Raw genomic sequence first — 26,564 nt, 5'->3', positions numbered from 1 at the left:
GGTGCTGCTGTGTGAGCGCTCACACACTGAGAGGAAGTGATGGGAGACTACCTCAGTCCCTGACGCGTGTGTCGCTCACGATATTTTCAATGTGATTTTTTTTTTTTCTCTCTCTCTCTCTCCAGATTTTTTGTTTTTGCTTAGAATAAAACTGTTCCTTTTTTTAATTTCTTTTCTTCAGACAGAACTGGATGTGAAACAGGAGGTGAAAGCGCGCCGTACAATTCAATACCAGTTTCCATATTGGGTAGCAATAATCTGTGTTTGGGAAATTGCGCATCGATTGTCCGCTATCTGAGCCATGGCAGAGGAGTGAGGCGCCTTTGCCAAAATGCCTGCTACCTGGGATATAACTTTTTCACGGTGGTCCTATGGAATATAGTCCAATTTTACACAGTCTACATGTTGTGCCATCATCCCACGTGAAAAACAAACTCTTTGTTTTCTGCATAATGCTGTCCCTTTGGGTGTATATGATTTATTGCTGTGTCGGCTACTGCTCAACTATGCCAAACCCGACGTACGGCACGGTGAGCAGACACCGAAACGATGCAGAGGTTGACAATCGGGAGCCCTCTCTGGGGGCGTCCAGGGACTTACTGAATAACGAAAACGATTTGGACAGCAGAGGAGAAGAGTGGGACGAAATCAGAGGCGAGGCGAAGGCGCCGGATGATAACGCCATCTCAGGTTTCCTCAATGAGTCGGAAAGTAAAAAGTTGCCCCAGGCCATCATCATCGGGGTGAAGAAAGGAGGGACCCGGGCACTGCTGGAGTTTCTGCGCCTGCATCCGGACATCAGAGCGGTGGGAGCCGAGCCGCACTTCTTCGACCGCAACTACGACAGGGGACTGGAGTGGTACAGGTACATCACACCGATGTCCGTCATCTGATATCCGACACTGCTTCATTTTCACACAGTTTTCTCATTTGAAACGTGGGCTTCCTCTGTCGACCTTGCACAAGAGCACCGTAGTTGCGAGGGGGCTCTCTGGAGACTTAACTCGTGGCTGAGGTTGATTATAACAAGCCCTGAATAAAACAAAAACATCGTTCTTCCTCCTCCGAAATTTTTATTTACACCCTGCCAGTTCAAGCAGCTTTGACTGTTTTACAGTCTTGTTTGCCTTGATCGTCGAGGCAGACCGTTAGATCCGCATTTTAAATAAGGACTTTGCTCCCCGAAAAGTCTATCCTCGTGTAACCTTCAACTGCCTGACATGCACAAGTGAGCAATTAAGTTTCCAGGAAAGATATTATGTGTGAGAGAATATAGGATGAAAGAACAGAGAAAGTGAGAAAAGTAAAATCACGACTTTGTTTAATGCAATTTAAGAAAGTTCTTTTAACTGACAAAAGCAAGTAACTTGATCCTGCTGATTGATAAAAGGAGGGTAAACTGAAGGTGACTTTTATTCCACTAAATTGCCGTCTTTAGTAAACTGGAGACTAAAGATGTTCACAGTTTGTTGTAGACATAACCTTGATCATTCATTTTTCACAAGTTAAATGTGTTCTTCAGGCCCGAGGTCCCTGCAACAACGAAACAGGGGGGAAGCATGAATAATATAAACCCGTTTTCTGAGAAACAGAGAACTCACAGTAAACACATTGTAGGTACTGTGTATTGTTAATTATGGAAATGAAACAGAATCTCAGCCATTTGTTTAGCCACATAGTAAAACACTGCTGATAAGGTGATAAGTGTGACCTCAGGTGATAGTAAGATGTAGAATAAAATACAAGCTGCTGATGTGCTCAGTATGAAACAAAAAGAACCAGGCCATTTCAACGTCTAGATGGTGAAATGCAAAGTTTTAACAACTGCAGGTGCAAAACCACCAGCAGAACATCACGTACACACATTTTTACTACGACTAAACCTCTCACTTTGACATTTTCAGGCAACTCCTCTCAGTCATGTTCATTTACAAAGCACAATCAATTTTCTGCTTGTTTGCATAACCTACACTCAGTGATCCTGATACTTCTCTACGTCTGTCCCTGGATCTCGGCTTTCCGCGGCTCCCTGACAAGGACGGGGGGGGGGGCACCAGGTAGAAAAAGATAAAGCAGAACTTCCTTTTAGATCTGACCTGAATTGTGGATGCAGTTCAAGTGAGCAGCCTTTATTTTATGGTTCGGAGTCAGCAAGTTACGTCATGCTGTCATTCATGAACAGTCGGGATCGTGATTCAAGATTATGAGATCCAGGGTATTGATTCAGTGGCAGTAATTTGTTTTCATCTTCAATGCAAAAGACATGAACGTCAAAGGCAGAGAGAAGGGGATCTGTGGCAGCTTGCAACTTCAGCAATGCATAATGTAACATTTTTAATTGTATTCTCTGTCATGGCAACTTTTGTCCTTGTACCATACGTCACATCTCAATTGGCAAGCTCTTTACTATTGACTCAGCTAGACATTTACACAACTTGGTCCTTTGAGTGGAAATAAACCACAAGCACACTATAGTCACAGAACTGATCGATCTTTTAGTACCCAAAATGTTCCTGGAAATGGTTTGGCATTGGATGCTTTACATCAGAGCAACCACATTGTTAAGAAGAGATACTGCTGTTTCAAGTGTCCATTTGACTGAGCTGAGGGATTAACAGGAAATGTCAAAGGATCTACACACTGCTTCAAAGCTGGCTCCATAAAGCTACAATAGGGGAAGCGAAGCATTGTTCAAAGAACTTCTCGCTTAAGCTCCTTTAAGAATTTCCGGACAGGTTTAGGGCATTTTGGATGATCAGTCTGTGAAGAGTGGTCTTTTGTCCGTCTCTACAGCCTGAGCAACAAGAACAAATTGAAATCGTCCCATGCTTGAAGATGTTTGTTGTTTTTTTTTTAACTTATTTTGAAAAGTTTTCAGGCTGTTTTTTTGCATGTAAAGACTGAGAAATGTCTAAATGAAGGAGCTACTATCATTAAAGATGCGTTAAATTAAATATTATCTAAAAAGTCAAAGAAGCAGTTGTATATAATTGAGACACGCCAGCTTCTCATTCAAAGTGACAGCTGCATACTAAGCACACAGCCAGGGGATGTTGGAAACTGTTTCATCTCGAGACATGCATAATGAAGGCTTCTTCTCCAAGAAAGGTGATCTGGCTAATTAAAACAACTCGGCTTGGGTTGTCACAGTGCGAGCACTGAGCCACAGATTGACCCCATACAGCAGAGCACCATGACACCGGGCCAACCCTTAATGATCATTTAGTGGAGCTCCGAAAGAGCCAGGGCAACTTTATGGTGGAGCACGTCTTGGTTGAACGAGTATTTCCACACAAGCCTTTGCCGACCTGTCAGCTTCGTAAATGAGCGCTTTTATATGAGATCTGAGCTGTCTGGCACACCTCTTTGAGGCCTGTTGAAATATTTCATCATCCAATCCCCTGTCCTGCTTGATCAAAAATAAGTCTTAGGGGAGACAAACTAAGACCATAGAGCCAGACGAAGATGTATGTTGATTTATTTGCCCATAAGTTTCACTTCATTGCCCCTGGCTAATGGTGAGCAGTAGCTTGGAGAGAGGAGCAGTCCTCTGGGTGGGCTTATCAGTTCCTGTGGTGGCATTGAGTTGTGCCCACACCATTTATTTACTGTGATTGGTGTGTCCATCCTCCCGGAGCCCCACATAGAGGAGAGGCCCCCAGCACAGCGGGACACCTACCACAATACGGCACATTTGCACTCATAGGCAGAAAAAGGGAGGAGGCAGACAAATGTGCACACTTAACACACACAGAGCACAGGAGGCAACTCCCGAAAGCTGTGGGAACAGATTCCTCCTTGGCCCCCCCTTTCTTTAATACCAGCATAATTCTAACTTCCTCCTATATGTCTTTTTGTGACAGGTTAACTGCTCATCTACTGAATGCACGCTCAAATCAAGGTCTTCTGAGTTCTACACGGTAAATGTGAATGAATTGTTTAAATCCTGTTTTCCCTCTTTAGGTTCCATATTTAGAATAATGAGCGGCCTTCTTACTAACTCACTGAGTGTGTCAGAGAAGACAGCCAAAATCCTCCTCGGAGCCTCAGGGAAGCTTAGATGCAGGCCAGTGGCAGATAGAGGGCAGTAAATTTAAAATTAGTCGAAAGCGAAACAGTGTTAGAGAGCTCAATGAAAGGGGATGCCGGAGAACCCCTGAGGTCTGCATTAAGCCTGACAATAAAAGAGCAGACAATTAGTGTGAAACGTGTTTTCTCTGCCTTCACTTTGTATGCAAATGTGCTCAGAAGGGTGAAAGTGCCCTTTGACGAAGCCCAGCAGGAGTTCATCAGAAAGAGCAGTCACTGGAACCTGCCCAAGAAAAGACTCAAACACCACACTTAGGATTTTTACTCCGAAAGTTGACTTTCCGAGATCTCTGTGTGGAAAGTGGCATTTCCCAGGAATCGGTTCATCTGAGTCCACTGGTGGCCTCTTGCCTACTCAACACTTTTAGCTCTTTGCGAGGCCACAAGAGGATTGATGAGAGAGCTCTTAATATATAGTAGGAATCTCCCAGTTTAAACTAATTTGTCAGCACATTGACAGGAAAAGAAGGGGGAAGTGCATTGATGATGAGACGCTGCAAAGAAAGAAGTCACACATGCTAGCTGTTGTTTCAAGCATTCCTAAAATTTTTCCATAATCCTTGCAGAAAACCTTGCTCCTTAGAAATTCCATGTCCTGCAAAAAGCAAATCCGACTTTATTTGATTCTTTCTTCTGGTAGACTAAAATGATGCTAGCATTCCTTGAATAAGTCCAGTGCATTGTCAATACTGGTAATGTGCCCCTCCGCTCCCTATTCTGGAGATCGAGGATTTAATTTGCTGCAGCAAGCCCCTGGTCTTTTGCCTGAGGCAGTTTGTCAAACCGCAGCACTTATTACAATACTTTGGAAACACTGAAACAAAGCAGGATCACTCCATTATATCCCCTTGAGTTGTTGACTTTCTCATCTTTCTCTCATTCTCTTCGGACAGAATACGCTGTTTCCTGTCTTTCTTTCAACTGCAGAGACTACCGGACAACAAGCCAGAGCAACTCTGATCTGCCTCAGCTATCTTTGTTTTGCTTCTTTGAAGTCTTTTTTTGCTTTTGTTGATCCTCTCAGACCAGCATGCATCCCTGGAGAATTACCTAGTTGTACCAACCACTACAGGGTATTTGTAATGTATATAGGTTGGAAACCTATATACATTACAAATACATTACATGCAAAGAATTTTCTTATCCCATTAACACCGCAACATCATAATTGTGGATGTTTTTGACAAAGTAAACGATGCCCATATTTATTGAAGTGAAAATGTTTTATATAGACCAATATTAGCTAAACATGCATTTGTCTTGCACACAGTCAAATATAAGAGGATTTTCAACTGTTTTCTGATAGCACCCAGTATGCATACTCCCAGCTGTGCCTGACCAGTATATAATGTTTTGTCACAGAGAAAGCACCGTGATGTGTGAAATCGTCGGAGGTCCCCTTTAAGTTAGATGCTGTTACTGGTTCACTGTTGGATTGAGTTTCTATTGCTGATACAGGATCTCCCTGCAATTTACTGATCAGTGTAAAAACCTCTGGCTCACATAAGTAAATACATTTCTGATAGCATCAGCTGCTTATTTGATCTTTTAAAGTCAGAGTCCCATCTGTTGATTACCTTTCTGAACTGTCATTCAAAAACAGAATCCAACAACAACAACAGAAATCAAACCTTTTCACAGTGAAACACTCAAACTCACTTGTTTTTGTTGGATAATATTTTTTGTTTCCATTTGCCCAAGCTTTCTCTGACTAGTTCTATTAACACAGCAACTAAGGCAGCAGCCGAGAGCTGTGTATCAATACATACTGTTATTGACTTTAGCATTTCTGACGATTGTTACTTTCACAAGTTCATTTGTTCATCACTTTTACCTGGAGTGTGATCAACATACAGTGTGATTGGTTTACATTTTTCGAGTACCACCACCCTGCTAAAAGTGCTCTCTGGTTCTATAAACAACCGTCAGAATTGTTATTTGTTAATGCAAGACTTGACAGTTGCATGAGGTAAGCGAAAGTGGCTCACACACTGTTCCTCCTCCGCCCCCTCCTCTTCCTCTCTTCAAAACGGGCCGGTCTCCATCAGACAGTCAGGTGGCCTTGAGCTCTGCATACTGACGGTAGTAGTGGAGGATGGGGAAAAGCCATTCTCATTGTTGTTCGGGAATGCTGTTGAGACACTGAGTGCTGTTCAACGTCATATAAGAAGGTCCCGGGTGTGAAGCATGGTGACAGTGATTTCACACACATGATAAGATGGGCTGCAATGGCCGGGGAACACCTACCCTAAAGTTGCTCTCCTCTTTGATTTCTGTCTGGAACTTGTCTCACAGTGAAATGGGTCTGATTATTCTAAGTGGCTGCATACCACCACCTCTCATCCTGTCTTTGAGAAGCGGAACGATTTCCCACAGTAGCGCAACCGCTCTCGGAGCAACAGCGTAAGATTAGAACTCATCATGACATTAGATAGTGCTGAGGTTTTTTTCTGGATCAGTCCCTCCTCATATGGGTCTGAAGAGCTGAAATATAGATGGCAATCAGAGTCAGCCAAGCAGAATACTGCAGGAAAAAAAATATATATAAAAATGCAAGTCTTGTTGGTGTTTTCTGCACTGTGCTTGATCCTTACTCTTTCTTACTTACTAGTTCCTACGTCGGACACACCTGACTGCCCACCTGACAAAACATAGGCAAATTACACTACACAGCTCCCCTGGATTAATATCTGTCTGTAGGTTGTAGTAGGCGAGATTTATCTTTTGCTACTGCGGCAGGAAAATGCAGACGCAGCATCTGATTTGGCGGCTAACTTAAAAATTAGACTTAGGCATCAGGGTCAAAGGAGTTGACCTGTGCTGTCTCCATCCTCCAACAGCACACCTGATTCCATCTAATCGTCCTCTCTTTACTTCTCTCCACTCCTTCCTCTCTTGCTTTATCCCATTCTCTTAACCGTCTTCCTCTCCGCCTCCCCCGTTATCTTCCCAGCCCTGCTGTTCTCCTGCGAGGTATAATGGGACAGGTTAGAGGGCAGAGGAAGTTTATGTGTAAAAGCCAAGAACAATATAGATTTATTTTTAGCACACCAATTAAAGGTATGAAGTCTTCCAAGCTTAGACCACTTGCTTTACAACTTTGAAAATACGAGTTGAGCAGTGTTTTTAGCTTTATGAGGTTAAATAGGAACATGCAAAATTCAGCATTTTGTGGCTCAGTTTTACAGAGTTGACTAACTGTTTCTGTTGTCTTCAGGCTGAATAATGATGCCTTTGCATGGCTGATTGATGGATGAGGATGCACTGAAACCTATTGGTTCCAGGCGACATTGTTTATTAATCAGAACAAATTGTGAAAGCTTGCTACATCTGCTCCCCTTAGGCAACTCTCTGACTCCCCGCTCATTCAGAGATGTTCTCCTGTGCTCTATCTCTGCTGAGATGAATAATGCATGTACTTCTCACACAGATTGTTTTGCTTGGGGACTGAGCGGAAAGTTTGACTGGTAGTAAGTTTTTGTGTCCCTTGAGGCCCCAAGAAAGGCCTACAGCGCTGCGCTTGTGTGTATCCAAGAGATGCAGGAGATAATTGCAGGGGGTTCTGATAGAGCTGTTTGCGTCTCTCATACCTATTACCTTGATTAGGTTTGGGGTTTTTCCACTATATACATTGGTGGCTAAGGCTCTTAGGGAGAAAAAAGTGGAATAAATGTGTAAGACCTGGGGCAGGGAAGAGCAGGTGAAATTAGCTGGTGAAATTGCACAAGAAAGTGGACGCCTCGTGTGTTTTTAATGGCGCTAATGAAGTATGGGTGATGCCTACTTTTTCCACAGTCACTAAAGCTTTTTCCTAGAGCTCTGCACAGTCAAATCTGGCAGACCATTTTTCTGCTCGTTTCCACCACATAAATTTGTAAGATGAAAGCTGCTGGATTTGGAGAGGGATATTGAAGCTCCTTGTACGTGCACCAACAGATGGTTGGAAATTATGGTAATCACTTTAATGACATGGCTCCTCTGCTTTCCTGTTGTTTGATTCAGATCAACTGCTTGCTATCAAAACATGAGAATATTACCAAATACTGTAATACCTGAAGATTTACAAGTTCACTGACTTAAACCCACACGAGCTATGTCTGGAGCTGATGCCTTTGAACACATGACATCATGTCATGGCTGGCATACAGCAGACTAAGTGATATCTGCACATGGCTTTTGAATTCAAGACACTGAGCTCCTCTCCTAAGCTCCAGCATAAGAAATTCCCAATGTCTGGAAGTCTTTTTAGGTATATAACAACCAGTTACACATACTGTAATATTCATAGTAGAGAAGTGTTCATAGTTGGTGAAGAGTTGATCATTTTATTCAACTCTAGGGTTTATAAATGGGGGCTTGACACACTAACACATGTACGATCGAATGCAAATACAATAACCCTGCATACAGGTTACCATTATGTAGTTGAAGGTGTAATATTTTGATGACACTGTAAGAGAAGACTTGATACAACTTTGTAATGTTTGCGTCTGTAGTTTGTTGGGTAGTGTCACTGAGTTAGATGACAGTGTGTTGGTGGGGTGGGTGGATGAGGAGTATTTAAAAGTGCTCTCTGATGCAACAACACCTCAAACTACTACAATAAAATATTGAATGGAGTTGAATAGACATCTCCCTGAAATAGTCTCAACACAAAATTTAACATGTTATATCGAGTTGCATTTGACTGTACTGGTGTTTGTGTTATTGTGTCCAGATGCAACTGGTTCTCATCTGTGTTGCTTCATGGATTATCCTGCCACTGACGCGCCTCGTTGTGGCCACATATCTCTCTCCCTCTCTCTCACTCCAGAGACAAGCCAGCCACCCAGTCAGCCAACAAGGCAGTCAACTAGCCTCTAATGTTCTAGCGTGTTTGGCTTAGTCTTAATCCCCCTTGGCTCACTTTAGCCATTATCCAGTCAGGGCTGCAGTTAACAGGCTATATTATGATCAACCAGAGCCATCCAGGGTCAAGAAGAATATGCGGTTATAGGAATAGACAGCTCCAAAGCTTTGCATTTTCTCCTTAGGAATGCAAGTCCTCTCCAAATCTTACCATTTTTCACAAAATTACTGCCAAATATGAGGAGAACGGTGCAATCATAGTCATATGTCTTGGCATGACATTAAGAAGCATAATACTGCCTATTCAGAGTTAAACCATCTTTTGTATAATGTAACCAAGGTGTGGAATATTTCAGTGTGAGGATTGCGGGGTTTGAAAGATGATTGAGGTCTTAAGATCATTTAAATGCAGCAGCAGGAGATGAATGCCTTCCTTTAGGGTTTGTATTAAGAACATGTCATGAATTGTGTATTGTCCTCTCAGGCACTCACACGATTGACAGCTCTCCTGCTTTACCTATCAGACCCTGTCACTTTAGGTACACTCTCAGACTCTGTTAACGCTGCTCATGATGTCTACAATTGTCTGCTTGTTGATGATGATTGACTACCTGCTAAACTATTTTTAAATCTACCATGGCGAGACTGTGTCAGTGTTAATCTCATCTTCCTTTATGGGAAGTTGTTGGCTTTAAAAAGTAGTGCCATTACAAAGGAGCACAGAATATGTTGGTACAGAGTTGTTTTTGTGCCAAACAGTGCCTGCAGTGCAAATAATAATCAGTGTGTTTGTGTCCTTGGCAGGGAATTGATGCCAAAGTCATCAGAGGGCCAGTTGACCATGGAGAAGACCCCCAGCTACTATGTCACCAAGGAAGTCCCTGCTCGAATCTACTCCATGTCTAAAGACACAAAGCTAATTGTAGTCGTCCGGGATCCTGTCACAAGAGCCATCTCAGACTACACCCAGACCCGCTCCAAGAAGCCAGACATCCCCTCTTTCGAGAGCCTGACCTTTAAGAACGTGTCAGCAGGTCTGATTGACACTACGTGGAGCGCTGTCCAAATTGGCATGTATGCCAAGCACCTTGAGCGCTGGCTCCAATTTTTCCCTATGGAGCAGCTGCTGTTTGTTAGTGGAGAGCATTTGATTAGCGATCCTGCAGGTGAGATGGCTCGCGTTCAGGACTTTCTTGGTCTCAGGAGAGTGGTCACGGAAAAGCATTTCCACTTTAACCCAGCAAAGGGCTTCCCCTGCCTTAAGAGACCTGAGGGGAACAGCAAGCCACACTGCCTGGGCAAAACCAAAGGCAGGACCCATCCTAATATTGACCCAGAGGTGGTGCAGAGGCTAAGGGACTTTTATAAACCCTTTAATAGCAAGTTTTACCAGATGACTGGTCATGACTTTGGCTGGGATTGAGATGAAAACTATGATGACAGACTAATGCTGGTACCTTGTCTGTGTTTTTGTTTGTTTTTTGTTTTTTAAATAATTTTATCATTCTGGAGATATTGTTATACAGTGTCTGTACAGTATTTGGTGGATATGTAAAAAGTTCAGAAGTCTATTTTATGATAATTTATTGTTATGATATTAACTCACTAAGCTGCCTAACCAGGTTTATTCATGATCCACGGCACACTTTCTGTCCAGCTTTTATTCTCATTTACATACATAGACATTTTTATAAAAGCACAGTGTTTTTACGGGTATTACGAGCAGGGTCAGTATCCTTCTTTTTATCCATAATTTTGGCTTCATGTGGATAACCGCTTCTTTTTCTTTTACTTTCCCAAATGCCGCTTTCGCTTCACCTTAAACTGAATGAGATCCAACTTTGCAAATAACTGGTAATATCCCCTTAACATTTTCTTGACCCTCAGAGGTCTATGGGCCCACTTAGTCAGGTCGATACAGGCCTCAGCTGATCCAGTACCACTTGCCAGGTGGATCAATACAGTAATAGCTCCTAATCATGTCAGTTAGACCTGAGTGATGCCACTGCCTTGGTCTCTCGAGCACTGCAATAAAACATGGATCCATTAATGGCAGTAAGTTTATGGTTGACCCTTGAGCCAACTTCAAGTTAACAGAATAATATAAATTTCCTCTGCAATGTTTTGACTTAATCACTATTTATACGGTTTCTACGAAGGAATGTTGATTAGGATCCAATAGAGGCTCCTGTCATGACCCTTTTTGGAGGTTTTTATCCTTTTTCCAAAAACCTGCTGCACACGCTTCATAATGCGTAATCATTTATTGCTTTTTCCAAACAGAAAATGATTCATATGACTCAGTCACATTCACTGATCTGTACTGAAATGGCACATACGGATTATTCTGTGAAGCTGTTTTTACCACAGGTGATACTAGAAGTGTTTAATGATGCCCTTACCCTGGATACAGCCGCTGATGATGAGTGATGGCCACGTGAAAATAAGCAATTCTTTAAATATTTTTAATTCTACTTTCAGTGATAGCTGAAGAGAATTAAAGCCAACCTACCTTCAGCTAATATTTAAGTTTCATGTATGGTTGAGTTTTATTCAACCTTTTTTTTTTTTTTTTTTTTACATTTCTCAGCATTTTAACAGACATCATTTCATAATGACGTACTGCGACCCCGTTGTCATAGAGGCACTATTTCGATGTACACATGTCTTTACAAACATGGAAGTGAAGCAGGTTTGACTGAGAAGTAGATTAAAGGGTGCAGTCATGTCATTTTTTCGAAGTAAGGAATAAATATGTTTTACCGAATCATATAAGTTTCTGTCATCTTTGCATTTATTATATTGTGTGTGTGTGTGTGTGTGTGTGTGTGTGTGTGTGTGTGTGTGTGTGTGTGTGTGTGTGTGTGTGTATATATCTATATATATATATATATATATATATATATATATAGGTTAAATTAATTGTCTACCCTATGGTGAGCTTGTGTTACTCTATAATGCATTACTCCCACCTTACCTGTGTAGATTTCTGGATCCCTGCAGGCAAAGGTGTACTACTGTGACTAATTCACCATCTTGCACATTATTGTGCTAACGGGCTAATTAGTGCAGCGCAGTTAACTACTTTTAGCTGTCTAGGCCTCCTGCTGCCACCAGTGAGGGGGTTTCGTTGTCATGACCCCCACAAACACATAACAGCGTGTCAGGTTTCTCATGTAGAGGAGAAGTGACATATTATGAAAAACACTGGCATTCCATTATGTCCCTGGGTAACACTTAACAATCCACACCCCACAATATGAAGTGAGGTCAGGTTTCAAGCCACTGTTTAAATGTGTTTATGAGGATGTAAACATAAGGTACATTTTCTTTTTTTTCTTTTTTTTTTGAGCAATGACCTGAAGCAGCAGCATAATTGATTATGCTCCTGATGATAGACTCTTCAAATCGAGAATTATGGTCTGTTCATATTGCGCATATTTGTTTTTATTCCAGAAAAATTTAGTATCTTCTGTCAATATGTTCTATGGAGGCGCCACAGGTTGTCTATGCACTTGCCTCGAGCAACTTGTCACATCCATCATGCAGCACAGCTAAATGCACAGCAAAGGTTATTGTTCAAACGAGATATGAATCACCCTACTCTATTAATGAACAACCTTTATTTAACTCTCCAGCAAAACACTCTCATTTACCTGTGGCTGCCAGAGGAGGTGATGAAGCCAGTCTCCCTGGTGGCAGGCTAGCAGTCTGATCACCCAGGAAGCAACTCCCTTTGCAATTACAGGGATAGAGGAGGGGTGCTATAATTGCTAGCCTCCCAGCTGGGGGATTGCTGTTAGCACACATCCCTCCTGGCTGTTGTAAGGGAGGCTGCTGTTGTTTGAAGGTTGGGGCGACAAGGGAAATAGACACTTGGCAGCCCTGAGCATCGAGCGACTTCACACATCCACTTGGCAGCTATCACTAGGGAATAGAATCTGAGCTGAATAAAAGTGGAAGAAAATAAAACATAATACAACAGCAGCGTGTTAAGTTTAGGGAACAGATGTACAGAAATTTGGAGTTGGGGTGAAGGGAGCAGGATGAACCTTAGCCTCATTACAATGTCAATGAAAAGTCTTTGTATTCTGCCAAAATGTCAGTCACGCAGAGTGATTTAAACATGTTTGGTCTCTGCCTGCAGAAGTGATGCAGGTCATTCATCCATGCTACATTTGACTCAGCTGAGGGCCTAGCCCCATCAAGTCGGTAATACAGGAAATTAGTCAGGTTCTCCAAAATCACATGTGACATTGACGAATTCGCCTGTACGCGACAGTAGGGGTAGATGCAACAACTGAGAGGGAGATGGGGGAATGACATGAGCAGAGGTGCCAGGCCGAATCTAAACCAAAAACATCTCAGGTACATAGTCTATACGTCAGCCTACAGAGGTGTATCAGTGTGAAATAACTCCGAAACTAGCCAACAAAACAAGAAAAACAAGGATTCTAATACTATCATGTCTTCGGGTCTTAAAGTACTTTTAAAACAGAATCCTTTGAGACAACCTCACTGATTTAAAGATGAAATTTATTGAATCATGAAGAGAATATGAATTTGTCAGAAAATTATTTTTCATCAGCACAGCATATTCTTTGAGGATGTAAAGAAGCTTGTGGAAGTTGAAAAAGGTTAAAAAATATTCAACATTATTGATGTGGTTGAGTCATCAACAGGAAGTACTGTTGCGATGCATCTGTAGCTTCTTTAAATACTGGAGGTATGAATCTCCAAGCACCGTGAAAGCCTGATGTCTCAGACAAAACTAAAATAAATCTACAGAGCACCTAAATCAGAGAGAAAAGAACAAGGAGATATTATTCTTAGGTAAATTTTGTTTCAGAGGTTAATAAGATAATTGCCTTCCTTTCTGGCCCTTAATCTTTTATTATGCATTGTCCAGACCCTAATCCTAATCCGATAGGAAGGGCAAGCATTAATCTGAGACAGTAGATTTGCAGTTGACATGTATGTGCTGACAGAGCTAATCCAAATCTAATCCCTCTCCCAGAGGAGCTTCTCAGTGTTGTGCAGGACCAACTTGATTTCCGTAACTTCAAATACAACATGTGTGAGAATTTATATTTGAAGAGGAAGCAGATGTTTTTCTAAACTGTGCACAACACACCCACACCTTGGAGTTGTCAAGTCAAATCTAAGTGCTGAATTCACTGCTGTCAGATTAGGATGTGTTGCTACTGTACATCAGCTCATCAGCTCTACGGCTGTGAATGCTCTATTGCATCGGAAAACACCTTTTCATAACAGATAGTGTAAGTAAACATTACTCAACATGTTGTTCTTAAAATAATAAGGAAGATTTCACAGGCATCTCTTCAAATGCAACAGAACTATTCATGTCCAAATGTGATTTAGTGCAAATATCTATTTAACTAAATGTTTTTTTTCCTGTTGCAAATATCATGGCTTCTGGGATCAGTATATAAAAAAGACAATTCAGTGTAAAGCAGAATTTGCATTTCCAATTTCCAAGCTATCATTCTTTCTTCTTCTTCTTCTTTGTCTTCTTCTTCTTCTCCTTCTTCTTCTTTTTCTTCTTCTTCTTATTATCAGTAGTAGTGATAGTAGTAATAAAATGAATAATAATAATTATAATCCCATCACATTTGCGTCACTATTATTATTTGCAGTTTTAGTTGTCAAAACCTGGTCCTTTAACATTGAATCTGTAAATGGAATCAATGTAATCAAGTCTTTCTAACACGTTTTCTGTATCTGTGGCTACTTTTTAGTTCATCAAGGCCTGAAATAGATGGTTAAAGAGACCTCAGACCTCATTTTTATCACATTTTTGATTTAGTAATTGCTTTGACTCTAATTAGCCTTCATGCATTAGCATAGCTTTACTTCATGTTCTCTCATCTGTCCCCAGAGAAGGTTGTTTACTTTGGACTCTTCTCTTGCAGTTCTAGTTTGTAGAAGACAAAACCTCCCATTCTTTGTCTTTAACCATTAAACTTACGCAAAACAGCTGATTTTACCTGTGCTCTAATAGGGCTGAGGATTCAGACATTGTCCAATGAGATTATTAGACTTCACATATGGCACTCAACATGGCCGTTAATTTGAGTTTTGAAGTTTTTCTTTGCCAAACTTTCCAATAAGGCAAATATTTTCTTATATACTTTATTTGGAAATCTTGCCAGTCCATATTGTTCAAAGGACAAACAAATACTGTGATGTTGTGCACACTGAAAGTTGCATTACCATTGAAGTCCATGTGTTGTAACCAGAGATTTCCTGGAGGAAGGCAGAAATGCTCTCTAACAAATACAGGCAGTTTTGTTGTTAATGTCAATTCTGTGGTCTCTCAGCACTATTTGTTGCAGTCGCCCGCCTGCCTGGTACCACTTTGGACTCTCCATTAGACCAGACCAGTCCTCTTCAAATCCCAGTGGCATGCCATTGTAATTACTTTATTGCTCTACCTCAGTATAGCCACTCACTGAGTCCCTGATTGCAAAACCAATGTGTCTTTGAAATTGTGGCAAAAAGCTCAATATCTGAACAACACTGTACCACCAAAGCTTATGAAAAAGCATAAGTAGTTTGCTTGGCTTATCTGATTAAGCTCATTGTTTTAAAGCGTTTTTATACATGCTCTCATTTCCTTTAAGTTACATCTTGGACATCGGACTAGCAAGAAGAAATCAACATTAGCTGCTCAGGCTCTACCACCTGTGACCCCGCCCAGCTCAGACATCTCAGTGCTCTTCCAGGTTTATCCCCCTTTCTCTGTAATGAGGTGTGTACAGTCCCCCTACTCTCTACGGACCAATATCACCTTCATAATCCAAGATTTGTACTTCTAGGGGTGAGGGTTTTGCGGGACTCTCAGTGGGATTACTGACTGGGCTGTCTGTTGCATGGTCTGTTGTCTGTCTGCAACCTCCACAAGGTCCGGGCAGGAGGATTCTTGCCCTTTAGCCGGTGCTAATCTGGAGTGGAAGGTATAGTACTGTCTGAGCTGGCCCCAGGATCAGACATTTACATTTATCTGTACATGCGTATGTGTGACATAGATAAGGATATTTTTAAAACTGTGCTTTTGAAAACAGGACAGTCCCTAATGGCCATATCAGAGATAAACCCATGGCATTATATTTAATAAAGTTATGTTGTTGAACATATTTCATTATGACCGTGGACAAGGATAAAAACAGCGGACAAACACATAGATTTATGACAGAGATCTTACTATAAAAATTAACGAGGGAGAATAATATTTGTGCCTCGAGCATTGGAGAAACATTTCACTCGGAGATAATTTCAAGGCTTTCAGGGATTTAATCTGATTTTGCAATTAATTGGTTCGTTAAACTCCTGCTCCTGGGATTAAATGGAAATTAAAGCAGTGCCAGAATGGAGTAGGGAATTTCCCAAGACGGTCCCTCTGCCAGACTCTGTTTATCTACCATCCATACAAACACATTACTTATCTCTCCTTGACTGTTTTTTATTTCTGGTGCTTATTTTCAATAGGCCACAAATTTGTGCTTGGTATGTCAACTACAGTATAATATTTCATATTCTTCTAATATATTTTTGTTGATAATGGGTGCCACGAGAGGAGATCTAAGTCAAACAGTTGATTGTGTTATTCTCAGCTGTCAGGTGCTTAAGGCTGCATTCAGGATGCCAGTGTTATTGGGCCATTTCTTCATTGTACATGTGCAGAAAGTGAACGCTAAGAAGTCCATGCACCTCACAGAAGCATGCAGAGAGCAGAAAAAAAGGGAAATTTCGATGGTTTCTGGGGTAAATTACTGTTAATAACAGATGCTAGCCTTCACTGCAGATTCAGCAGTGATGATAGACTGCCTGCATCCCGCAGTCTGTTCTGAATATTATTAGTCTCACCAGAAATATTCTGAATAATTAGCTAAGGTGTGCCTAGCAATGCAAAGCTGAAATCTTTTTTTGAATCTGTCTTTTGCATTTTTCCTGACTTCCTGGATCAAATTAGATTTTTTACCCTTCAATACCTGTAGCAACACTAATGCAGTGCTATTTACGGTCTCAACGTGGCCCAATACATTGCAAACCCATCACGCACTCTTCATTGGGCATTCAGCGCTACAAAGGAAAATTGCAGCATTTACTGAAATGATATACAGTACTGACAGCCTTCTGTGAAACCACTTTTCTTTACCTTAATGCAATCTTTACGCTTTCAGCCACTAATGACTCATAATAGCGGACCTCAAATCAATTCCCAATAAGGACAAAATCCACTCTCACTATCAAATTTCATTTCTCATATAAAGCTTGCTGACCGTTCCTGATCTGAGTGAGTTCGGTCCCTGATCTCCCTCCCCCTGCTGCACTCAGTCGGGAAGCAGTGAACATCAAGGTCTTGATTTGTCATGGGCTCCATTGGGTAGAATTCCTTGTGTTGCCATGGTATCAGGGGAGCGCTGTCACTCATGGTCACTGAGATGACAAGCTCTTTTTTCCTGCCACTATAGTTGCTCTTTTGAGACAAGTTGTTGCGCCGACGCGAAACAGGCAGGAAATTAAAACATGTCAGATGATATCAGAGAAATGGTGCTGATGGTTTATCTGCATGTTACCAAACAAGCTCCAGTCAATAATTTAGCCAAACAGTGGAGATGCTGAGGAGGGTATCCCAAGTCATGCTTCCCCAACACAAAGACCCACCGAACTACTAGGAATCTGCCCTAGTATCCTCCCAGTCTTCTTGATGATTGATGACTTCCATTAAGTTACACTAGGAGACAGGCTGAACCCCGAAGCCCAGTTTTTCCTGTTTTGTGGGTGTAAACCAGCTGGTGGAAGTTCGGAGGAACCATCACACAGCCTCCTCTGATTTTCTCTGTCCTTCCTTGCAATGGCTTCACAGCACAGCCATTGGCACGGTACATATAGGAGCTCTATATAAAGTAAAACATGGGTGCTGCTGGAGGATTTCCCATATATCACTAACATCTCCAGTATCTACACAGTCGCTGTGTAGATTTATTGTTCACTGGGTTACCCTTGATGAGACAGAGATGAGAGATACCCTTTGGAGAAACAAGTTGCACAATCAAGAACCTCCCGTTCTCTCTGCCTCTGTTTCAACCAAGGCCTGACGATTGGGACAGGAAGGTTATCGCAGTGTGGCATAAATTTCAGCCTTTACCACAAGAGAGAACTTTATCTAGGTCATCCATCCCATCTATAGGGCAGAAACTGCCTTTGTTCTGTTGTTTTCCTTCACGTGTCAACTTCTATTTAACTTTTCGGTGAGTGAGTGTTACATTTACATCGGCAGCATTGCTGAGGGTGCTGTCTGCTGCCGTGCTGGATTGAGAAGGTGAGGCCAGACACATCAGAGGTTGTTTCAATCAAATACCTCCAATCTCGTATAAAGTCTTTTCAAAAAGGCTTAAAATTCTTTTGTCAACCATCAGTATACCAAAAGTCATAGACAGTTTAAAAGAAAGTAACCAATTGCACAGAGTTTAGGGTTATGGTTAGCACTGACAGTCAAGTTGACTTTGTTTTGAGTCAAATACCATACAATGAGAAAAGATGAATATCCGGTTCTCTTCTGGTTGACTTTAGCCCTATTAACCCTCTGGACACAAACACAGTGAAAATCATGGAATATGAACAGTATAACGCCACTCACAAGTAAAATGAGCTGCCAACATTTCCTGAAAAAACAAAAATATATCACATGCCTGCTTCAAACATGTTTTGACTATGCATTAAACATAGAAAAACAGAACTGATCATTGAAAAACAGTCTTCCGTTCAAGAGGATCATCATCCTCCAACATGTACTGACACTGAAACTCTAGTTCCAGATGAGAATGTCAATATTGGTCAGTTCTGCAAAACCTTGGATTACGTTCGATGACAACCTTTTTTAATGTCCACTGCCAATCTTTTTTCTCATTCTTCTCATTCTTTGCATGGAGACAGGTTAAAGTTGGATAAAGATAGTGGTTATTGAAAAAAAAACACAAGGTTTTGGTATGACTAGGGTTATAAAACTAAACTACTTGGTTAAGGTTAGGGAAGGATTTTAGTTGCAGTTACAGAATTAAACATTAATTGCGGGTCTTTGACAGGACATGAACTCAATCTCCTGTATGAAAGTCGGCCTCGCTACACGCCCAACTACAACCCGATGTCCACTTCCATACATCCTGCCTGTCTACAGAGGGCTCCCTACTGTACTTCCTCCATTGGCAATGAATGTTGGCACTGGACGTGAATTGTGAAGTGAAGATTCGTCCAGCATAATTTTATTTCCCAGTGTACTGGGCTGGATACTTACATGGATTTTATTTTTGTGACTCAGCGTGACTTAATTATCAATCCTACCCTTTTCTGAAACGTTTCCCCGCCTAATTTAGAGGTTGGGGTAGAAAAAAAAACACTGCCCCTGTGAGGAGCTGAAAACCAAATCCATCAAGCTTGCAGGGCTTGCAGACGACCGCCCGCTCGATCCTGCTCCCTGGCCAGCTCCGGCTTTCCTTACTCGGTCGCTGCTGCAACTTTCAACAGCGCACAGACAGGAAAGGGTAGGGTGGGGTGGATGGCTCAGCTTTGTGACTCATGCCCTCATTGCTTAAACACATACACAGGCAGACACATAAACACTTCTAGCTGGTGTCATCCTACATTTTCGATGCTGGGACATTATCCCTGCTACATCCAATTATTAACTTCACACAGCTAAACAGTTTGCGTTCCTCTCCGGTCACTTGGTAAAGCATTTCCACCAACCAGTGACCTATAGCTCAGAGGACTGGGACTTGCTCTATATTAGGAGAGACAAGGCAGACTAATTCAATTATTTCCGCAGCGATAAATTTATCATTGTTACATCATTACAATAAATCATTATAATGACTATATTATAGTCAGAGAGTAGACTGCAATGTGGCCTTTTTTCTGACTCATTACTTGAGATTATTATTAAAATTTCTATGATTTACGAGTTCAAAATAGTTTTTATAGGACAAGATTTCTTTCAGACTTCAGACATTTAGTTTCGGCTGCTTACTTTCATGAATGTTGATTGTGAGAACCAAACCTCAGGCTTTGATCAAGAGGCTGAGATGATGTCTCTCTGCAGAGTGGCAGGTCTCATTCTACGTGATAGAGTGAGGAGCTCAGCGTTTTAGGGAAAACCTCTGGTATTTAGCTGCTCCTTCCTGTCTTTCACACCGAAAGGAGCCAGCAGAGTCGGTATAGACCCTGTGACACCTCCTTCTGGAGATGCTAAAGGCACAACCACCACAGGACTGGCCTGGGAGATTTTGAAGATGAGGGATGAGCTCTCTGCTCGGTTTTTGTTGTCACTCTCACCCTCACCTGGACAAGCAGTCGAAAATAGATGGATTTAGAGTACTGGATGCCAATTTCAGGTCAGGCTTAGGAATGCTATGTTAAAATAAGTTGCCATTTCCATATAACTGAGACAGACAGGGCACGAAGTTCAACGCTCTGCTGTGACTGAGAAGACACAGAATTTTACAAAAGTGTTGACACTTTTATTTTATCTTGGCCCTGTTTACAAGCATTTTAAATCTAAAGGCAAATCATAGGTGGGTTCTACTATTTCACCTGGAACATCCTCTGTTTACCGTGGCCTGACTTGAACTAAAATTTATTGTACACTTTTGTGAAACCACTTTCCACCAGTATGGTGGTCACTAACCCATTATTTTGCAAATTCTTTCCCTAAGTTTTTTTACTGTAACATTGTACCTTCAGGGTAAGATTTTTCTGTCCTTGTTCTCCAAACAAGTTAAACCAGAGGAAAACAGGCTGTGTTCCCTACAGTGCTGGGTGTGTTGGCATCTCTCTCGTTTGGCCTGTCACCACTGTGTAACTGTGTTGAGGCAGAGTTAGGGCTGAGGATAAGCACATGTGAATGTGCCTGCACATGTGTGTATGTTAATGAAAGGACCCCAATTCCACATTAATCACAAACAAATCATTCTTCTGCTCCCTCTCTCCTCCTGCAAATAATGAGCGGACTAAAATAAAGCTCAGTATCAGACCTACATTTAAAAAGCCTGGGTCTGAAGCAATTAATCTTGCAAAAAGCTTCTTAAGACAGGGAGTGCACGCCATCAGTTTCTTAATTTAAACTGAAGGCCGTACAATAGATGACAGCGCTGCACTGCCCTAGTCCTCGTCAGAGTCAGAGTTCAGCAACATGCTGGGGCTCATATAGGACATCATGTCAGAAATTTTATGGGGTGTGAATGAAGAATTCTTCGAATATATTATCATGGGAAGTTGAATGACTTCTTACAACAGGTACAAATTTTTACACTATTTCCTGCAAGAATTAGTGGCCCTATTTTATTTTAACTATAGTTAGATTTTTCTGCAATAATTTATTTGATTTTTAGGGGTTAAGATGTTAACATATAAACATAACATAGAAAATAAAATATAAGTAAAAACACTGCCCTTGGAATAATAATTTGTGTTAGACATGTTTTTCCAGCAACAACAACAACAACAACAACAAAAAAGATAATTCTGTTACCTTGCTTGAAATTCTTAAAATTACATCTACCCCTTCTCGGTTTGAAGGGCATTTTTGGAGCACTATGTCACCATGTCTTTGGATGTCAAAACTAACCTCATGTAACCCACAGCTTGCATCCTGTGACACCCTTTTTACCAGGCTGCACCAAGGTCAAACAGACTTTGGTGAGCCACAGCCATCAGCGTTTGGTTAAACAGAAAGAGTGAGCCCTTGCAGGCTTAACATGAGCCTGCCGCGGTCCGGCCATCTGGCAGGGCGGTAGCCACAAACACTGGACATGAAATGAGGCAAGTACAGGCCTTGTATGCTTGTGTTTACATGTAAGGTCATAGTACAACTGGCACATGCACCCTGCTTGATTTTACCTGGAAGATTATGACAAACATTTATGAGAGGCTTTATGAGTCCATTATAGCTCATATTCATTGCAGTCAAAATAAAGATAAGATTTAAAGGGCTAACCAGCCTTTGTCCAAAGGAATGTGTGAGTGACTGTGTTTACCTCTGAATGTTTCTCTCGCATAGTGATCGCATAGTTTTATGGCCAGATTTACGATGCTTGTTGTGCCCATGGGAAATTGAGGGCTGAGGTATGAATGTGTGACATACAGTACCGTCCTTGTATGCCCCCCTATTTCACATTGGGAATCAATAGACCTTTTAAGGTGGGACTGGGAAGAGAAACGACTGCTCTAATCAATATATTTTGCTACACTGTGTTGTTCTTTATGTGCTGATACGTACAGAGTATAATTCAGTGTATATGCGCGTACTGTTGCTGTGGCCAGTTCTCATGTCACATTATATTCCCAAGTGCATCTTGTCTATCAATTTCTTCTGTTGACACATCCTTTTAAAAGACTTTGAACAAAGTAAAGTGTGTAAAGCTGCTTACCAGTTGTTGGGCTTCACTGGGAGGAGGTACAGCTTTGAGGCCATGTCGAGTCAGTGCTCGACCCCTGTGCTCCACCCCAGGCTTTACACCAAACAAATCCTCATCTTACCCATGGCTAACCCAGAGCTTCCTCCCATGACTCCTGCTTTTTTATGACCCAGAAGTTTGATGTTTGCTCCACCACTGGTCATATGTCAAAGGGGGGCTGAACATGGTTAAACAAACATGGTGTGAACTTTGGAGCTATCAAAAGCCTTCCTGACACCTCGACAGCCACAGTTGGAAAAGTCTTGTTACAATGCACATGCACACTCAAGGTGCCAGTGGAGCTGTAAAAGCGTTTCTGTCAGACAGTAGGATATCTACCAGAGCTATTTCTGACAGCATGTTTAACATATTTTTTCCACTTACTGCTCTTATATTTTCTATCTTATATTTATTACCCTTATTCAGGAAATGGAGAAATGCTTGAAGCTTTTAGGTAATGGTTAATCAAAGACATTAATGCTATATACCGTCGGCACTGAGTCGTTTTGTATATTTGCCCTGCACAGAGAACACTAAAAGGCAGATTTATTTTCCTTGGATGAATCAATACAAGGTCTGCAGGTCATGCTTTCTTCAAGTGCAGCTAGCAAAAGGCTCTGACAGCCATCAATTTCTGCAACTAACTGTGGAGGAAACAATTACAGTTTATCATCTCCAGCCAAGTTTACAGACATCTGAAGAAAATGCTTTAAACATGTTGAGAACTCAGGAAGTGGAGAGTAGCAATGTAGAAAAGAAAAGGGTTTCAAAAGGTGCAGATCTGCCCAGGGTTTAGCTATCAGACGATATACAACCGCTTCTATTCATCACACTTGCTATTGGAGAGGTGCAACTATTGCATTTTTATGTTTTCATTTGGGATCAAATATATATGTGCCACGCTGCACAAAAGCTCTCTGAAAGTATGTATACGCTTGTCCTAAATTCAGACTTTGTGACAAAAAAGACAACATAAGACAGATGCTCTTCCACAGATCCCTGGTGTGATGGAGGTGTCACAAGGCTCCGTCCTTGACTTCACTGGCCAATCACAGGCTTTGTGTCTGCAGGTTGAGAGGTTAACTGGCTCATTAGTCTATGCTCTTTATGATATGGCTGACGTTCACCATTGTTTGCTATTGCTACTTTTGAATTCCTACATTTTCGAAGAACAAGCAATCAAGCTCAGCATGGGTCTGTTTGACGGAGAATATTTTATATTATATGCATTTCATTTGTATGAATTCATCAATTTGTGTGTCTGTATTTTGATTCTTTAATAAACAATTGATGATTATATATGTAGAGAATTTATTTGTAAGCCATATCCCAGTATCCAGCGGTATACCAGGCAGATATTAGATACATGCCAGCGGTGCAGAGGGTGCGCCTGTTTTTGGGAGAGGCATGTTTTGTTGAAAAGTGTTCAAGTGTTTTCTCACTTAACCACAATTCACTCACCAGTTCAGACATTTTCAAAACCCATTTATAGGGTTTACAGCCATATGTTGGCCTAGGGCAGTTTCTCTGCCTAACAAAGTCAATGAGGAATTGGACAAGAGGCACTTAGAGGCACATTTGAATTAACCTGGCTTGTCTCAGTTAACTGTTGCTGTGCTGTTTTCTAAGGAAGCGGAAAGATACTTCTCCAGGACAAAGACGTGGCTTTCAACAAATCGTGTCTCTGAAGAGCTTCGAATGAGTGGTGGATGAACTTACTTAAGTTTAATTACTTTAACAACATGTTTAATGGTTATGTGGCATGTGAGACTGAGTGAGTTAAACAAAAGATGTGGATATCATTTTTTAGATCTTATATTTTATGTCAACTTGGTCAAATGTTTAAAATTAGACCTGTTATCAAGTAATATAGTGGCTGAACTGAGACTACATTGTTCAGATAACTAAATAATGTCCCTCCCCGGACATAATAATATTATTATGTATTGAAAAGATTTAATAATGAATGATATTGATACACACTTCTCACAGAATTCGAAGTAACAGGATATGCATTCAACACTCCATAACTTTTTTCATAATCAACAGAGCGGAGTTGATTCTCGCCTACACCCCTAAAACTCCCATCTCCGCTCCGGGCAGTCTGGGTAATCATTAGCAACACCGGTCTTAGTATATCCAGACTGGTCTGAATTTGCTCAGGCTAGAAGTAAAGTGATCACAGAGCAGCTGTTTGGGCCCTTTAGTTTGTAGGTAATGTGACCAGAGGAGCGATCAGACATGGACCGGGTCATTAGATGAGACGATGGAGTCACTGTCAATATTTGCATTACGCAGACGTTCGGGGGAACCTATTAACCCTGTCTGAGCCTGGGATCTGTACTCTAAGCAGAGTTTTTTTCTCTTTTCACTCTATCTTTCTCTTTTTCTCTCTTTCTTCTAGACGTTTTCACTGACAGTGTTAACCATGGGATAACAAGATTTACACTCGCTGCTTACAACTGGGGTTCCTCAGTATATACAGGTTTATTCCAGCATCTTTAAAAAGGTTTTCTGGCTTTCGTGCTGCTTACATTGTCCAGTTTCTATCGCATCAACACTCTTTAAAGCCCTAACTGGGAATTCTTACTCATACATTCCCAGACCCGAATTTGCAAAGAGTAAGTAATCTCTTTGCTAATTTCGATCTTAAAATTAAAGGCGTATTTAGATTCAATAGAATCTAAGAGAATAAGATGAGATACAGGAAAAGATGAGATATACTTGCTAAACACTTCTAAGAGCATTTTTTTAGCTGCTTCATTCAGTCAGTCATTGTCAGTGACTTTAAGAGTGGATAAAAACACATCAAAGCAATTGAAACAGACAATAACAAAGCTCATAGCTCACGGGGTGGTCTTAGTGCCAGAAGTGGACGTAGCCATTAATGAATTAGCAGCTGCAGCATTGCTACAAAAACGTTTGGGGTTGTCTTGCAGCAATTTACTGTATTTTGGCCTCAGCCAGTTTTTCAGTTGATGACAAATGAGGATGAACTGAGTAAAGTTAACCTGGCTTGTAGTGATCTGGAGATGGCAACATGGTAACATCCAGTCAGAGGATACAGGTGATCCATGGGATTTTACTGCTGAGGAAGCGACCAATCAGAATTGCCACAGAGTTGGAAAGACGGGTCTGTTTGAGCAGACAGGGCCTGGTACCTACCTACCTGTAAAAACCTATGTCTGTGTATCTCTGAGTATGTGAAGCTTTTAGCTGGTGTAAGAAACAATCTCATCCACCTTTTAAAAAAAAAAAAAAAAAAACTTTGGGCATTGGAATGTTTGCTAAAGGTGTAATTTTAGCTTTCCTTATTCCAGACTTCAGCAACCACCATGACTCTGATCATCAGTCACTAAAGAGGGGCATCCAGGCTGGGAAGACAAACAAAGCCACCCACTCCAAACACTTCCAGCTTGGCTGGTTTCAACTCCCCATCCACTCTGAAACCCACCAGGGAGACTGGGGCCACTGGCTGGGGTCAGTGAGGTTGAAATAACACAGCTACTTCAATTTGACTCCCCGATTAGGCCACAACTGCCATCCTTCATTTGATCTGCCAGTAGATATCACATCCGCCACTCAGGCTTGTTTAGCCCACTGACAGATGAGTGGCTGTAATTGGATCTATGTATATATATATATATATACACACGTGTTAATGTATCTATCTATCTATCAATCTGTGTATCTATCTATCTCAGGAAAACCAATAAAAGTGCAAAAAACACAATAGATTGTAAGTATTCATAAGATGCCAGTGCTTGGACTGTGTTATATTCTGAATAAAATGTGCCAAAATAATGTTCTGAGCTTGCTTAAATCGATTTGGTTGAATTTACATGGAATGTTTAATGTGCAGCTGAAAGAGTCAAATACATGAAGACACTAATTCTGGGTCAGATTTCTTTTTGGACTGTCACGTTCTGAATCTGCCTTACTGTGAACCGTTAATAAGAGACTTACGTCATAGCATAGACATATTTTCCTATCCACAGCCAAAAATCAAATACATTGAATTTCTTCATTTTGGGGATATTGCCCCTTAATTTATGTGTGAAGAGAGGAGAATCTCTCCACTGTATAATGTTTTCAAATCATTTTTGTGCCACTGTCTGTGTAATTATCCTTATGTGCCTGTATATGCAAGCT

At 41.3% G+C, this 26,564-nt stretch overlaps 1 protein-coding gene across 2 annotated transcripts; it reads left to right on the top strand.

The window, feature by feature from the left end:
• Nucleotides 1-21: 21 nt before the first annotated feature.
• On the top strand, nucleotides 22-11,509 carry hs3st3b1a (heparan sulfate (glucosamine) 3-O-sulfotransferase 3B1a). Of its 2 annotated transcripts, XM_040123792.1 has the most exons (3): nucleotides 22-865; nucleotides 3,864-3,920; nucleotides 9,742-11,509. In XM_040123792.1, exons 1-3 carry the CDS (start codon nucleotides 372-374, stop codon nucleotides 10,358-10,360), a joined length of 1,170 nt encoding a protein of 389 aa, XP_039979726.1. In that variant the 5' UTR covers nucleotides 22-371; the 3' UTR covers nucleotides 10,361-11,509. The 2 variants fall into 2 exon arrangements, with proteins under 2 accessions (XP_039979726.1, XP_039979727.1); XM_040123793.1 differs by lacking the exon at nucleotides 3,864-3,920.
• The last annotated feature ends 15,055 nt before the right edge of the window (nucleotides 11,510-26,564 follow it).

This window comes from Xiphias gladius, chromosome 3 (assembly GCF_016859285.1).
Source record: "Xiphias gladius isolate SHS-SW01 ecotype Sanya breed wild chromosome 3, ASM1685928v1, whole genome shotgun sequence".
Classification (NCBI taxonomy): domain Eukaryota; kingdom Metazoa; phylum Chordata; class Actinopteri; order Istiophoriformes; family Xiphiidae; genus Xiphias; species Xiphias gladius.
The sequence above is the reverse complement of the archived record's forward strand: the minus strand, read 5'-3'. Positions and strand labels throughout refer to the sequence as shown.

What these genes read in the sequence shown, in the direction of transcription:
- hs3st3b1a (XM_040123792.1), top strand. Translation starts at nt 372, where the DNA reads ATGGAATATAGTCCAATTTTACACAGTCTACATGTTGTGCCATCATCC. An exon ending in AGGGGACTGGAGTGGTACAG is followed by an intron (nt 866 to 3,863) that starts GTACATCACACC and finishes TTTTTGTGACAG; the next exon opens with GTTAACTGCTCATCTACTGA. An exon ending in GGTCTTCTGAGTTCTACACG is followed by an intron (nt 3,921 to 9,741) that starts GTAAATGTGAAT and finishes TGTCCTTGGCAG; the next exon opens with GGAATTGATGCCAAAGTCAT.